At 47.9% G+C, this 16,001-nt stretch overlaps 1 protein-coding gene across 2 annotated transcripts in view; it reads left to right on the forward strand.

Annotated features, from left to right (window-relative positions):
• The first annotated feature begins 127 nt into the window (after positions 1 to 127).
• The window catches only part of CycK (cyclin K), a 34,271-nt gene continuing 18,397 nt past the window's right edge, over positions 128 to 16,001 (forward strand). Inside the window, exons 1-5 of one of the 2 annotated variants that reach the window (XM_084582399.1) lie at positions 128 to 283; positions 8,273 to 8,372; positions 9,756 to 9,800; positions 10,380 to 10,528; positions 11,240 to 11,321. In XM_084582399.1, coding sequence (XP_084438525.1) covers positions 10,392 to 10,528; positions 11,240 to 11,321 — 219 coding nt within the window. In that variant the 5' untranslated portion in view covers positions 128 to 283; positions 8,273 to 8,372; positions 9,756 to 9,800; positions 10,380 to 10,391. The remainder of the gene's footprint in view (positions 284 to 8,272; positions 8,373 to 9,755; positions 9,801 to 10,379; positions 10,529 to 11,239; positions 11,322 to 16,001) is intronic. The other variant, XM_084582398.1, reaches the window with a different exon arrangement.

A 16,001-nucleotide genomic window follows, 5' to 3' on the forward strand; every position in this document is an offset into this window, starting at 1 on the left:
TGTTGATAAAACTTTGAAATTTAGTCAATACGTACTATCATCATTGTCACTATTTTGGGGAGAGGCTAGGTGGCGTAAGCTGCCGTCCGATACAAAAGGTAACGCCAGTAGACCAGTAGACTCCATCGATCCAGAGAAATAACAAAGATAAGGAACATGGCCGTCGTGAGGTAGTGTGTTGTAAGCAGTTCTGCGTTTCATTTATGATTTCGTTTGTTTGGCGAATATTTCTGTTAACATTTAGTGCGTAGAAAAGAAAATGAGCACCATGAAGTCTAGCAAAGTGAGTACATGAAGCTTCCTCCTGATATCTTCCTTTCCAGTATATGATTATCGCTCTCGCCTCCGATTGGACTTGCTGCGTCTTCTACTATGCTTGCTCTCGCTGTAGTCTTGCTTTGTTCGCTTTGATGACTTGATGAGACGAAATTTAAAATTGTCGCCTCTTATTTACCATATTAAGTGCTGAAACTGATTGCTGCAGTGTCGATATGTAAGTGTTAGCGCTGTGTGAAAGCTGCACTTCGAAAATACGACACCCGAAACTAGCGCAAAAATGTATTTTACTCGCTTAATAGGCCAAATATGCAGTCACAAAAACGTCTGTGAACAACATTCAAGCCAGGCAAGTTTATTGAGTGATGTGAGAAAAAAAGCACCCCTATTAAAAGCTTTTGATAGGCGACCTGCCTTATAGCAATGTGCATTTCAGAGCGCAGTACAGAAGGTCAGCGCATTTAAGCTAAAATGCAGTTAACGCAGCTGCACGTTGGCTTATAAACAGGCTTTTTTATGTGTTACTCTGCTTTACTACGAGCTGTTCGCCAAGCTGTGCAAGGCAGAGTTCCCGAAGAATTGAAAATAACTTTTGCGTCTAACGGGAAGCAAAAGTAACTGCATGCTTTCTCCTGAAGGTCTTTCATTTTTCTGAATGAAAAAGTTTAGCGTTTATATATGAAGCTATTAAGAAGCAGCACTCTAGACTTGTGTCTGGGGCAGAAATTACTAAAATGAAAAATATTTCTTAGCGGCTTAAAAATAAGCACAAACGAACGTGACACACAAGGTACACCCTCTAGATTGGGTCTGTTTTTAAACAACGAAGAAAATGATTCTAGCCAGCCGTTACCAATTAGCCCAACTTGAGGTTTTCTCAAAAATAACACATGAACTATTTTAGGAGGAATATTACTATAAAACAATTGCTGCATCTCCTAAAGAAAAAAAACTAAAGGAACTTAGCTAAATAAATGTTCAGCGAGCCATGCAGATTAATAACTTGCTTGCCTTGAAGAATGTCTGAATACTAATATGTGCAAATTCCTGAAGTGTATGCTCTGGGTTCTGTTTTGGCTCTACCTTTGCAAGAGTGTAAGTGATGAATATCGCGTCACTCACTTTTCACACTTTTCTGAGGTGTAATAGCACAGATTTCACCTAATATTCGGATCCTGGCCGTGGCGGATGCTTTTTGATGGAGGCAAAAAGCAAGGTGCCCATTTGCTGTGCTATGTCAGTGAACGTTAAAAGAATGTCAGGTGGTCAAAATTTCCAGAGTCCTCCACTGCAGCGTCCTTCATAGCCCAAGTCACTTTTGAACCCCATGAACCAACGAGCCGAATATTTGAATTGTTTACAGAATTGATCTAAATCCTTGTTAGGCAAAGTGATTTCTTGTGATTGGTACCCTTAGGCATTAAAAAAGAAGTGTTTCCAATCCATGCACCAAACAGTGTGCAGTGTTGTATATAGGCTGAGTGCCATTCCACTGTGCAGTACATAATTACACACTTATGAAGAGTATATGTGCTTCCAGAACTGGTGCTTTTATATGACTGGGTGCCTTTTGAAACCGTTTATGCGCCTTCAGACCTGAGTACCGCAAAATGCAGCCACCATTTGTCGCCTGGCTTTTCAGTGGGCTTTTATGGAAGAAAGAGAGCGAAAATGCTATTTCTGACTCTCAGTCCAACACTCTAGCCACATCATGGAGATTGGATTGACAAAGAAAGCTGTGTGGGAGCTGCTTTTAGTGGTGGCATGAACCAGCTGATTCGAAGGCAGACATTGGCACTTGGTTAACTGTCTTTCGCATTATTATTTGAGTCTCTTTGCAAACCTCTGCCGTTCCATCTAGAAACTGGGGTACAAAAAATTCAAGGAAGTCGAGGGAATCGGGGCTGTTACTCTGCGGGCCTCCCGTCGCGCCCTGACGGTTACCTCCAGGGATCCTGAGGACCTCTATCGCCTCAAGTCTGCCATCTCGCGGATCGAGGCCACGCGGACCTCCGTCAACGTCCGAATCCCCAAGCAGCGGAATCCGCACGTTCGATTGACGGGGGTTGACCCTGATATCAGGCCGGAGGAGCTTATCTCTGCACTCAACCATCGCAACCCGACTCTTCATCTGGACCCCTCTTCCTGCAAGGTCAGGCTATCTTTTCTACAACGCTCCGGACAGTTCGTTCACGTCATTGAAACAGACCCCCCAGCTTTTGCCCGTCTCTGCAAGGCACGTCGAGTAATCATAGGGTGGACTTCCGTCGAGGTGTGCGAGGACCTGCATGTACCTCTGTGCACATTTTGTGCACAGTATGGGCACGCTTTGAAAAAGTGTAAGCTTAGGAATGACCCTTCGAAGGCGCGTTGCACCCGTTGTGCGGGGCCGCATGCCTTGGCAGCTTGCCCGAGTTCCATCCGGGATCCTAACGTTAAGTGTGCCCCTTGTGCTGCCGCCGGTCGCCCATCAAATCATCATGCGGGACACGTGTCATGTTCTATTTTCAATGAACTCTCGGACAAGATCCGCGCGCGAACTAAGTATGGGCCGTGCACGGAACACAAGCAGAGTGAAAATGGCACACAATAAGAAGACGCATCGGTCTGCAGCCTCGGGCATCACAGTTTGGCAATGGAACTGCCGTAGCTTCAGACGGAAAAGGGCATCCCTACAACTCTACATTCAGAACCACGCAACTACTCCGGATGTCATAGCCATTCAGGAAACAGGCTGCTCGCCCACTTTGACCGGATACAATACCACCTCCCTATCTGCACGCACTGCAATTCTCGTCAAAAACACTCTCACGGCCATAGACCATACACTCAGCAATCAAGCCATTGAGCATACGCTCACTGAAATACTGCCGCCTACACCAGATGCCCCCAGCCCTTTCATAACGAACGTTTACGACCCACCCCGAGCCAAAGGACACGGCTTCCTCACATTTCTATCCGACATCAAACGCATATCTGGCTCACATACACTGATAGTAGGTGATTTTAACGCTGGACACACAGCCTGGGGATACCTTAAAAACACTCCCAAGGGCACACGTCTGTACAACGCATTTATGCAACTCTCTCTCACCCTCATCACGGACCCCAACGCCCCTACCCGAATCGGCACTAGCACCGCCAGAGACACCACCCCAGACATTACACTGACCAACATTCGCTCTCCCATTTTCTACAACGTACTACCAGACACACTGGGCAGCGACCATTATATTATCCAAACTCAAGTGCAATATGACGCAAAACAGTTCACATCCAAGAGCCAGCGTCTCACTAATTGGAAAGAATTTCGTGAGCAATTAGCGGTAGTCACTTCCGAGGACAGCAATCTCCCACTGGACGCCTGGGTAGATAAGCTTCAGTCTGCACTCAAACGCACCACTAAAAACATCAAAATCACTCCGCAAGCACCTCAAATCGACCCTCATCTTTTGCATCTCTGGGAGGCAAGGCGAAGCCTCGTTAGGAGATGGAAAAGACAACGACACAACAGAAAACTCCGCCTCCGAATCGCACATATTACCACTGAGGCCATAGAGTATGCATCCAATCTGGCAAACTCGAACTGGCGAAACCTCTGCAATAGCCTTCAGGGTACTTTAGGCACGCGAAAAACTTGGAATATTCTCCGAACCCTGCTCGACCCCACAGCCACCAAACAACAGACAGCCATCAACACGCACCGCCTCATTCACACTACAGCACAACAAGGCACAGACATCCTTCAATACCTCACACAGCGATACATTTCGCCCCCGCTCCCACCTTCTTCCACGCCCCCATCCCCTCCCCCACCTAACCCAAGACTAGATGAGGACATAACCACCGCGGAGGTACGGTCCACCCTCGCCCATATCACTCGTAGCACCGCACCCGGGCCAGACCAAATTACATACAAACTCCTTCGAAACCTTGATGATACATCTCTTTCTCAACTCACAGCTTACTACAACCAACATTGGAGGGAGGGTACTTTACCAGCCTCTTGGAAACATGCTGCAATCAACTTCATTCCTAAGCCCGGAAAACCCCTTTCCTTAGACAACCTACGCCCCATTTCTCTCACAAGTTGTCTTGGCAAACTCTATGAACATGTAATCCTTAGACGGCTTCAACCTGAACTCGAATCTACCGGTTTTTTTGCCCACTCTCAATTCGGCTTCCGCCCACATCTCTGTACCCACGACATTCTACTGCACCTGAAAGAGACCATCCTAAACAATACCCTCCATAAACATGCCACACGGGCTATACTTGCACTTGATATACAAAAGGCATTTGACAACGTGAGCCATGACCACATTCTGTCTACCCTTGCCACAACTAACTGCGGGCTACGCATCTGGCGCTACGTTGAGGCATTCCTAACGAAACGCACGGCTCATATCACACTCGGGTCCTACACCTCCCCGACCATCTATTTACCCAACCGAGGCACACCGCAGGGCTCAGTCCTCTCACCCATCCTCTTTAACATCGCCCTAACTCCCTTAGCCCGGATACTCGAGACTATACCTGACCTTCAGCACGCAATATACGCAGACGACATCACACTATGGACTACTAAGGGTTGCCCTGGCCAAGTTGAACAAACTTTGCAATTCGCTACAGATGCCATCCACACATATACAAAGGCTATAGGTCTTGCGTGTGCACCGCAGAAATCTGAGCTCCTAGTCATCAAGCCTTCCCCACGTGCCCCAACCATCACCGTACTCCTTGACAACGCTCCGATTCCCAAAGTACCACGGCTCCGACTGCTAGGTCTCCACATTCAACAGGACACTAGAGCCACCTACACCATACACCTCCTGCAGCGCCAAATCAACCAGATAACACATCTCATTCGTCGCATTTCAAGCCGCAATCATGGCCTCAAGGAAAAAGACACTTTAAGACTCGTAGATGCCCTTATCGTTAGTCGACTAGCTTACCACCTCCCCTACCATCACATCACCAAAACCCAACTCAATAAACTTAACGTCCTACACCGCTCAGCCGTTAAAGCAGCCCTCCATTTACCTCGTCATACCAGTACAATTAGGCTCCTTCAATTAGGCATTCATAACAATGTTGAGGAGATCATAGAGGCGCACCTCTCCAGCCAGCAACGTCGACTCCGCACAACATCTACAGGCACTCATCTCTTGCGCTCAATGGGCTACAATACCCCTGATCCCTCACCTCATACTCATATACCCATCCCTCCGCATCTGCGGAGCCTCCTCGAGCTCAAACCCCTCCCACAAAATATGGATCCCGAACACCACAAAGGTCGTCGCGCAGCCCGTGCCTCATATTTTTCCAAACAGTACTCCACACGCCAAGACATCATCTACACGGATGCTTCACACAATCCGGACATTCCACACATCTGCACTGCTGTATTCACGGACATTCGCCGCTCAACATTCAATGCCGCCTCCATCCACTGCACTAGCATCGCCGAGGCCGAATGCTTGGCCATTATACTTGCAATTGCACACATCAGTCAGTTGCAGACTCAGCACACCACAATATGCACAGACTCCCAAACAGCATACAGATATCTACTGCGAGGAACCCTCCCACACTCATCTGCTAAAATATTATCTACTCTACCTACCCCTCCCGATACCATCACCATCACATGGGTTCCTGGGCATGAGGACATCCTCGGAAATGAGCGCGCTCATGCGTTTGCCCGAGAACTAAGCTTCCGGGCGCCGGTGGATGTCCTCGCCAAACCTTCATTATACACCACCATCGAACCTCTTGACTACACTACAATTGTTCAGTACTATCGTCGCTGCCGTGCCACGTTCCCGCCACCACATCCCACGCTTTCTCACATCGACAGCACGTACTGGCGACAACTCCAAACACATTCGTTTCCATCTCCTCAATTTGCCCACATATTTCACCCCACGGACTTCCCACCGTACTGCACCACATGCAACGCCACCCCACCCACTCTCTATCATTACTTATGGGAATGCCCACATCCAATCCGCGTTCCTCCCGTCAAAAACCCCACCCCCTCCTCCTGGGAGGCTGCCCTTCTAGCCACGCAACCTGCAGATCAGTTACGGCTGGTCGAGCGGGCTAAGCTAGAAGGAACAGCCAGAGGGCTCCTGGACTAAGAGGTCCTCCTGGGAGTGTTTACATTTTTTTTTAATAAAGTTTTTTCCTCCTCCTCCTCCTCCTCCAAAGACATGGAAGCCTGCATGTTTAAAACCAAGCTTTTTTTGCCTAAAAAAAAGTGCACAGGCGGACACAGGAACAGCGCTGAATGCAATTCCTTTTCTCATCTACCTACTGCGGTGGCTAAGTGGCTTTGGCATTCAGCTGATGTTCCCTTCATAGCCGAACCACGTTCCAGCAGCCGTATGTCAGTGGAGGAGGAATTCCGAGAGACTCCAGCATGCTGTGCTGGAATGAGCATGAGAAAGCCAGGTCATCTGAATTAATTTGCAACCCTCCACTAAGCCACAGAACTCCATCTAGCATGTGGGCTAACCCTCTGTCCTCCAATTTCCTACCTTGTCCTCCAATTTCCTACCTTGGCATGTCCTGGGAAAAAAATTAACAGTGCAAAATGTCCTCCGTCATTTCTTTAGCCATCCCAAACACTTTTTACTTCCCATCAGCCACCACAGAGGCGCCTGGCAGGTATGCTGCATATTTGAGTGCTGGGCATTTTTTTATTATTATTATTATTATGTATCAATAGCTGCTGATAACGGGCATCTTTTAACAGCATCTGTGCTTTACTAGATTTTTTCACCTTGCTAGTTTTATCACAGTGAACAGAATTTCTTGTCTCTTTACAAGAACAGAACAAATAATTATCACCAACATTAAGTCAATTGGAATCAGGACAGTTTTAAGTTACGTGGCATTGTAATCCAGAAAAATTGTGTTAAAGCGTAAATAGACTTTCCCTAAAATTTTTTCAAAGTGATTCACTTGCAGATCCCTGAAAAATTGTCATAGTGACAATGGTATCGTAGACATAGTAATATTGCAACCATGTCCTATTGGATTAAAATAATAAATATTACATAGCAGCTCCTCGATGCAACGTTATTTCAGGTCAATTTAATATGCTGCTATAGAGTGTATTCATGTGACCTCACTGACGTCGTTTTGTTGTATAGCATGTAGCGTCAGCGTTGCAGGCCAGAGTTGGGTGACAATATTCCTATTAGATGCACAGCAACCTTCTGCCATGCTCTATGTGCGACAAAATTGTGTTCTTTCTTACAGGTATCGGAATTCTGTGGGTTTCAAGGGGGAAATAATTGTCACAAACTATATCGATCTAGATTGATTATGTATATGATTGATGTTATTTATTAGGTCCCTATGATCACTGTTATTTATTAGGTCCCTGCCTTTCACTGTGCTCCATGTACGACAGAATTGTGTCGGTTCCTGCAGCTACGAGAATGCTAAGGTTTTCATGGGCAAATGATTTGCCACAAACTGTATTGATCTAGATTATACATTTTATTATTGTTATTTAGCAGGTACCTGTTACCCTGCACTAATGATTTCCAAGGCCAAAGCATTATGAACATAATTCTTTTTTTTTTTTTGTCATGCCAACAGGTTGTTGATCGATGACAATAAGAACATAGACTTCACAATTACACTTTATTTTCAGTATCAGTCAACATACCTAGGTTTTACATGTTCAAACCAAAAATGTCATTAACAACTTTATTTTGGGCCCTAAAATCAATGTTTGGGGACACTGTACAACTGATTCAAGGTCTTTATGTTTCATAGCACAAGCAGAAGACGAGAGACAGACACAAGCATACCCAATAGCCCTGTTATGATTCTAGGTTCGTCCCTTTTATCACTTAATTCAGGCCATACCCAACAAGAGTAAACTAGCAGAAGAGTATATTTGCCTGAAGTCTGCGTGATTAGTAGCTTATAAAGTTGTTTGAACTAACCAGCTACAATTTCATCTTCACTCTTCCAGAACGCATGATCTCTGATGGGTGGAGCTAGAACGTGCTCTTAACAGCAAACAAAAGTACTGTTCCACCACCCTTTGCATATCCGTAATTTCCTTTTCGAAGGTATGTGGAAACGCAGTTCTCTGTCATTTCTTTCTCTCCTTCTTTGCCACATTACGACATCGGGCGTAGGAATCTGGTGTGAAAATTAAACGTCGAACACTCTAGTATTGGCTGAAACTGGTCATGAGAGACACATTGTTAGCTGTCCTTGTTGGGACTTTATTAATTGAGCCAGTAATGATCTTGGCATTTGCATGAAGGTGACCGATGAAGTTTGGTTGTAGAGGCTTGTAATGCGCACCTGTTTGCGTGTTTGACCACAACTGACCACTTCCTACGCCCACGGAAAGTGACATCGCTGAGCCATCGCAACCCATCGTGTGTGATCGTCCATTCAACGTGTTGTCCATCGTCCGCCATCATTCCCCCACCTCGTCATCGTCGTCTGCTAGCATCGATGTGACGCTGCTAGCCATGTTTTTTGTTACTGCATTTTGTGTTCGTCATCATGCTTAGTGAATTTTTGCATTTTTGTTTCTGAAATGACTTTGTTAATACTGGCCCCCGAAGCATCTGTCCAGTCCAGTTGTGAGCTTTAGGAAAGGCTAATATCTGCAGGGACTTCAGAAGATAAAAACTGAGGTAGACAATGCATATTCGCACAGTGAAAAAAGGTGCAACAGATTAAACAGATGTGGCACTGTCACTCGTCTGCTCTTTTCTGTTGCAGTTTTTGCTCTGTGGTTCTGTTATTTTACTAGGGGCCTATTCAGTGTGTTTATGTAGTCCTACCAGATGTTAGTTGCATTCATTGGTCTTTTTGGTTTGTCAACCTGAATTGCAGGGAAGGAGTGTGTGTTAGTTGATTTGCTATGGCAGCCCAGCCACCAGTTCAGGCTATTTCTAAATGCTTTATTTTTGGCCAATGTTGTTCCGGTGGAGTCAGGGACTCTTCTCAGCTGCCCCACATTTTATGGACAGACTTCGCACTGTTTTTGACCATACTGAGGGAGAGAAATACTCCAAGCTGCTGATATTTTATTTTTTTCCCCACATTAAGGCAGGCTTGAATGATCAGTGAATAAAGGAAAAATATTTGGCATTAGCGTGGTTTCAGCGCTAACGAGCCTCCGATTGAGTTGGGAGAATTTTTCAAAACGGTTCCGATAAAGTTGCAGAACACTGTATATACAATAGTTATTTACTATTCAGCCTGTTAGCTTTTAGGAAGGAAAATAATTGCCATTCTGCAGTCCCACATTTTGCATCGTGGCTGTCACAGTGAGGTATACCGATCATTAAGCATTTTGTTGCTTTGCTCCCGATATTGGCACCCGATATTGGCACCTTTTGTTTCTGTGGCCATCGCCAGGTTGTAGGCTTTGTTGAGGCTAAGAGCACATTGCTTGATTGTCATGCTTATTGCACTCTGCTTACTCGCAGGGGAAGAGAAAGGCTCCTTCACCGTATGTGACTGACGCCGAAAAGGTGAGGGAGCTGTTGCTACGATTTCATGAGTTGTGTGTTTGCATTTAGTGCTCATGACTTCTGAAAGGTTTCCTATGCCGATTTGAAGTATCAAGGCTCTCAGTGACTAGTTGGTGCGGTAATAAGTAGAATTTCCATATTAAGGGTGCCTTGCTATCACTGGCAAGTTTTTGTCTATCTTGGTATTCACTGCTCCACCTCAAAATGTTTGTTATAGACTGAGTAGTCAAAGTCAGCCACTTGGGAAATGAAGCAAACACTACATTAGTGCATAGTGACTCTCCATAGTGTCTGTTCTGTTCAGCTGAGCTTTGAATTTTCATGAATTTTTGTAAATAACTGTGTTGTTGCATTGAACCTTAATTGCATAGTGATTAGGTAACTGCATAGTAATGTGTCCACTGCACATTACTGCCAAGTGCTTTCTAGCATATGGGCATGTCCAGCAGTTTACAAGCTCAGAAATCTGCAGGACCCTGTGTGTCTAATTATTATGGCCCTGGACGTTATTAGGCATTGTTTGAGCATTCATTGTTTGCAAAACATCATGCTTGGCACATATGTTTTCATCACTCGCAGGCCCAGCAGAAAATGCCGAACTGGTATTACAACAAGAAGGCACTGCGCAAGACGCCCTCCTACCTTGATGGCATCTCGGTGGAGAAGGAGCAGCGGTACAGGCGGGAAGGTGCCCGGTTCATCATCAATGTGGGCACCAAGATGGGATTGTATCCTTCCTTCTTGTGGATGATAGTTGTCGAAACGGGTTCGTCAAAACCTTTCTCTGCTTGTAGACTAATTTGATGCTGGAAAGAAGGCGAGTGCATCTTGTCTGGTTAAGCACCAGAGGTGGCTGCCATTGGTAGCCACCAGTAATTATTACTGATGTGTAAGGTAAAGTCAAGGAGTGAAAGGTAGTCTACTTATAACCTGTATTCATAGGTGAGGCATGTGATGCCTTTCTTTGGCAGAACATTGTGATTCAATTCCCTTTCAATTTAACGTTGCGGAGTATAGGCCTGTCTCCAGAATTGTCAGCACCCTGTAATTCTGTAGTATATGTGCTAGTCCATACTTCCATCATTGAAAAGTGAGATGGCAACTAGTGACTGCTGGGGACACGGTATGTTGGGGACGCAGGCAGTGCGTAGCTGTGACTCGAGAACATTTCTGTGTTTGTGAAGTAAAGGTGAACTGGTTCTCTAGCTTGTAGGGGGGATTTATTGCTTAACTCTGGCTGCTCTGGGATAGGGCTTTGCCAGTTTTCTAAAATTATATAACCTGGTTCCTTGAGGTCAGGTTTAAGCAGGCCTGTAAGCAGCTGTGGTAGTAAAAAGAAGTTGAGGCTCTTCTTTTTATGTTACCAAGTTCCCACCTGTGGTAACGTGCATACAACTGTGCATTGGTGCAATGACACCTTGACTGCTGCTTTCTCCTAGACGTTATGACACCATGGCCACTGGCGTGGTGTACTTCCACCGCTTCTACATGTTCCACTCCTTCAAGACATTCCCCAGATTTGTGAGTGCCATCTTGTCCTTTTTACCAGGGGCCAATTTTTAACGGTGCCAAATGAATATGAGTCTGTGCTGCTTTTGCCAGGTTAGCATTATCGTTATCGCTTTTACGCTACAATCAACATATCTAGAATAGACGCTGTCAACGCAGCCTCCTTGATGCAAATTAGTGCATGTAGAAAAAAGAAAGAAAAATATTGCCCAGCTTTCACCGTCTAAGACCCTATGGGTTTGCTTCCCTATTGCCGCGAAACCTTCAAACAGTATTTGTTGTTTTTTTAACAGCCGCCGGCATACAGGCTTATCACTCTGATTCCGGATCGCGTATCAGTTCTGTATTCCTTGTTTCTTATTGCTCGATGTCGCGAGTCACACCTTTATCAGTTTCGTTGTAGCGCAAGATGCACCGAGATCTGTCTCGAAGGTTCCGGCCACTCGGGTGTCTTTCCACAATGTTCCAGCCCGTGCTGGTAGCTGTTTGTGACGTTATCTAGATTGTTCTGTGCACCCTTTAAATTGAGCGTTGACGAGTGTGACGGGCATTCTTTGTCCGACGACCGACGAGCACGCTTGTTGCTATCGCCGCCGCCGAGTTGCTTAGTTCTTTTGCGGGCGCAAGTCAGCCCAAATAAAAAGTTTCTTTAGTGCAATCATCGACCCCCCTTCATTTGTGTCGTCGACCTCGTCACCACTACGTGACATCTGGTGGAGGTGCAGCCTTAGATCCTTCAAGCGAAGACCCCAGCCTTATTCCTGTCGCCCTGGAAAACCAGCCTACAGGTCACCGAGCCAGCCGCAGACTCCAAGGCCTACAACCCAAACACGGTCTGCTGCCTGACCCCATTCGATCACGGAAGACATCGACGCTGACAATGGCCCAGCCTACAGCACCGGTTGTTTTCGTCCAACCCCGTGAGCCCCCCTGCTTCCATGGACTACCGGATGAAGATGCGGGAGATTGGATGGACCTTTTCGACCGTGTGGCAGATTTCAACGGCTGGAACGACGCTGCGGAACTCAGGCAGGTCTACTTTGTTCTTCAAGGACATGCCCGAATTTGGTTTGAAAATCACGAGACTTCTTTCAAGGATTGGGAGATATTCAAAGCACAGTTCTTGATGGCCTTTACAAGTTCCGTCCGAAAAGAAAGAGCTCAGGCCCTCCTCCAATCAAGAATTCAACTCCCTAACGAGCCTGTCCTGGCGTATGTTGAGGAGATGAAGCGCCTCTTTTGCTGCGCCGACCCAAATATGACCGAAAGTGAGCAAGTCAAACTTTTATTGCGAGGCGTTAAAGAGTCGCTCTTTGCGGGTCTTGTGCGAAATCCGCCAAGAACTGTGGCCGAATTTGAAACGGAGGCGTCTACTATCGAGAAGACGTTGGCCACCCGGATGCGCCACTACGAGCGACCACTTCACCCGGACTGCTCAACCCACTACCCCAGCGCATCTGCAAGCGGAGAGAACCTTCGGGACCTCATCCGGGAGATCGTGCGAGAGGAGCTCCGCCGATTGATGCCATCATCGCAACAACCCCAGGTGGCGACGCTCGCGGACGTCGTCCGCGAAGAAGTCCAGCAGGCGCTGGGCGTTCCTCAAGCGACGGCTGCGACTGTTCTAGCGCAAGAGGCAACAGCGATGAACTACGCTGGTGCATTACGTCGCCCTCCGCCCCGACGTGATGACTTTCCGAGCCCTCGCCGCTACCGGCCTGTTCCTGAAAACCGCCCCTTGGCTCCCGCCCGCCAAGCCTACCAACGACCAACAAGCCCCAGAAAGTGCGATGCCTGGAGGACAGCAAACAACCGACCGCTCTGCTTCCATTGTGGTGAGGCAGGACACATCCTCCGCCACTGCCCGTACAGGCGGATCGGCCTCCGTGGTTTCGCTGTCGACGCCCCATGTCCCCGTCCTGGCGAGCGACCACAGGAAATCAACGACTTCCTGCGCAACGGAGAGCACTCGTCGCCAAGGCGTCTATCACGCTCCCCATCGCCGTACAATGCCCGCTTTGCGTCGCCAGGCCGTAACTATGATGAGAGTATGCGCGGAAGGTCCCCAAGCCCGCGCAGGGGAAACTAAAGGCAGCAACCTTTGGAGGTGAGGTTGCTCAACGACGAAAAGACGAAGATCCTCCGCCGCCGGCGACCACTAACGACGACGCAATCATTTCATCGACGACAACACGACCAGAGTTCACGCAGACACCGCCGCCCAGCGAAGTAACAACGGTATGCCCCGGCCATGACCTGAAGAAACGACGGAGCCGAGATCGGACACTAAGGCCCACGTGCAATGCGAGGACGCGAACAAGTGACCTTGAAGTTGATATCGACGGTCGCAGAGTCACTGCCCTAGTAGACACCGGAGCTGACTATTCAGTCATTAGTGGACCGTTAGCCTCTCAGCTAAGAAAAGTTACCACTGCTTGGGATGGCCCGCTGATTCGCACAGCAGGTGGCAACCTGATTACTCCATCGGGACGATGCACTGCAAGAATAACCGTAAATGGGCGTACTTACCCCACCAGCTTTGTGGTCTTGCAGCAGTGCTCCCGCGACGTGATTTTAGGCATAGACTTCCTAAATGAACATAGGGCTATCATCGACCTGCGATCCAAGCTCATCAAGCTCTCTGCAGACAAAGCCATTCCTGCTACGACGACGTCGATGCAACACATCCCTCTAAACGTCCTCGACGAAGAATTGAACATCCCGCCCCGATCAAGTATCGCAGTCTGCGTAGGTAGCGCCAACATCGAAACCGCTGAAGGCATCGTCGAAGGAAATATCCAATTGCTCCTAGAACGAGGTGTCGGCATCGCAAGAGGCATCACGAAATTCCGGAGAGGTCAAGCTCAGGTTCTGGTAACAAACTTCACCGAAGAATACCGGCATCTCAACAAGGGCACGACGATCGCTTTTCTCGACGAATTAGCCGACCTCAAAGATGTATTCGCCCTCCACGACCAAACGCTGGAAGACGCACCGGACCAATTCCGTGAGCCCAAATTTGACATCAACCCGGCATTGACCCACAGCAGGAAAGACCTGATTCTCAGTCTTCTTCGAAGCTACGGGGAGTGCTTCTCGTCATCATCGAAGGTACAACAAACACCACTGGCCAAGCACCGCATTATAACGGACGAACACGCCCGACCTCTGCGCCAAAGCCCTTATCGTGTATCGCCCCGAGAACGGCAGGCCATTCGCGATCAAGTTGAGGAAATGCTGCGTGATGACGTAATCCAGCCATCGAACAGCCCCTGGGCGGCACCAGTCGTTTTGGTCAAGAAGAAAGACAGCACACTTCGCTTCTGCGTTGATTACCGCCGCTTGAATAGCATAACGAAGAAGGATGTCTACCCGCTTCCCCGCATCGACGACACTCTCGACCGACTCTGCAATGCAAGGTACTTCTCATCGATGGACCTAAAGAGCGGATATTGGCAAATTGAGGTCGACGAAAGAGATCGCGAGAAGACCGCATTCATCACACCGGACGGCCTTTATGAGTTCAAGGTGATGCCATTTGGCCTCTGCTCCGCACCAGCCACGTTTCAACGAGTAATGGACACAGTCCTGGCAGGGTTGAAGTGGCAAATTTGTTTGGTATATTTGGACGACGTTGTTGTCTTCTCGTCAAACTTTGAAGACCACCTAAAACGGCTACAGACAGTGTTGGAAGCCATCAAGTCCTCGGGACTAACGCTAAAAGCAGAGAAGTGTCACTTCGCCTACGAAGAACTCCGGTTTCTAGGTCACATCGTTAGCAAGGACGGTATTCGCCCAGACCCGGAGAAAACAGCTGCAATCGCACAATTCCCACCGCCTGCCGACAAGAAAGCTGTGCGCCGATTCCTTGGGCTGTGCGCTTATTATCGACGATTTGTCAGAAACTTTTCGCGGATCGCCGAACCGTTGACGCAGCTTACAAAGGCTGACGTACCTTTTAAATGGGAAGCACCGCAAGGAGAAGCCTTCGACGAACTCAAGCGCCGCCTGCAATGCCCTCCCGTACTTGGCCACTTTGATGAAAACGCCGAGGCCGAAATTCACACCGACGAGAGCAGTGTGGGCATAGGAGCCATTCTTGTCCAGAAGAGTGCCGGACAGGAGAAAGTAATCGCCTACGCTAGCAGGTCACTCACAAAAGCCGAAGTCAATTACTCGACGACTGAGAAGGAGTGCCTTGCAATCATCTGGGCCACTTCTAAGTTTCGTCCATACCTATACGGCCGACCATTCAAAGTGGTAAGCGACCATCACGCGCTCTGCTGGCTGGCTAATTTGAAAGATCCTTCCGGCCGCCTTGCCAGGTGGAGCCTACGACTTCAAGAATTTGACATGACTGTAGTCTATAAGTCGGGCCGAAAGCATTCCGACGCAGACTGCTTATCCCGCGCTCCCGTCGATGCTCCCCCGAAGGACGATGACGACGACGCCTTTTTGGGACCGGTAAGCGCCAGCAGTTTCGCAGAACAACAGCGATCAGACCCTGAGCTGAAAGCGCTAGCCGATTACTTGGAAGGAAAGACCGCTTCCCCTCCTGGTGTGTTCAGGCGACATTTATCATCCTTCACGTTAAGCAATGGCCTCCTCGTGAAGAAGAACTTCGCACCCAACAAGACCGCGCAGCTTCTCGTAGTGCCTAAAACCCTTCGGCAAGAAATTCTGCAGGCGTTG

This window comes from Amblyomma maculatum, chromosome 10, assembly GCF_055883805.1.
Source record: "Amblyomma maculatum isolate TAMU_Amacu chromosome 10, ASM5588380v1, whole genome shotgun sequence".
Lineage (NCBI taxonomy): Eukaryota > Metazoa > Arthropoda > Arachnida > Ixodida > Ixodidae > Amblyomma > Amblyomma maculatum.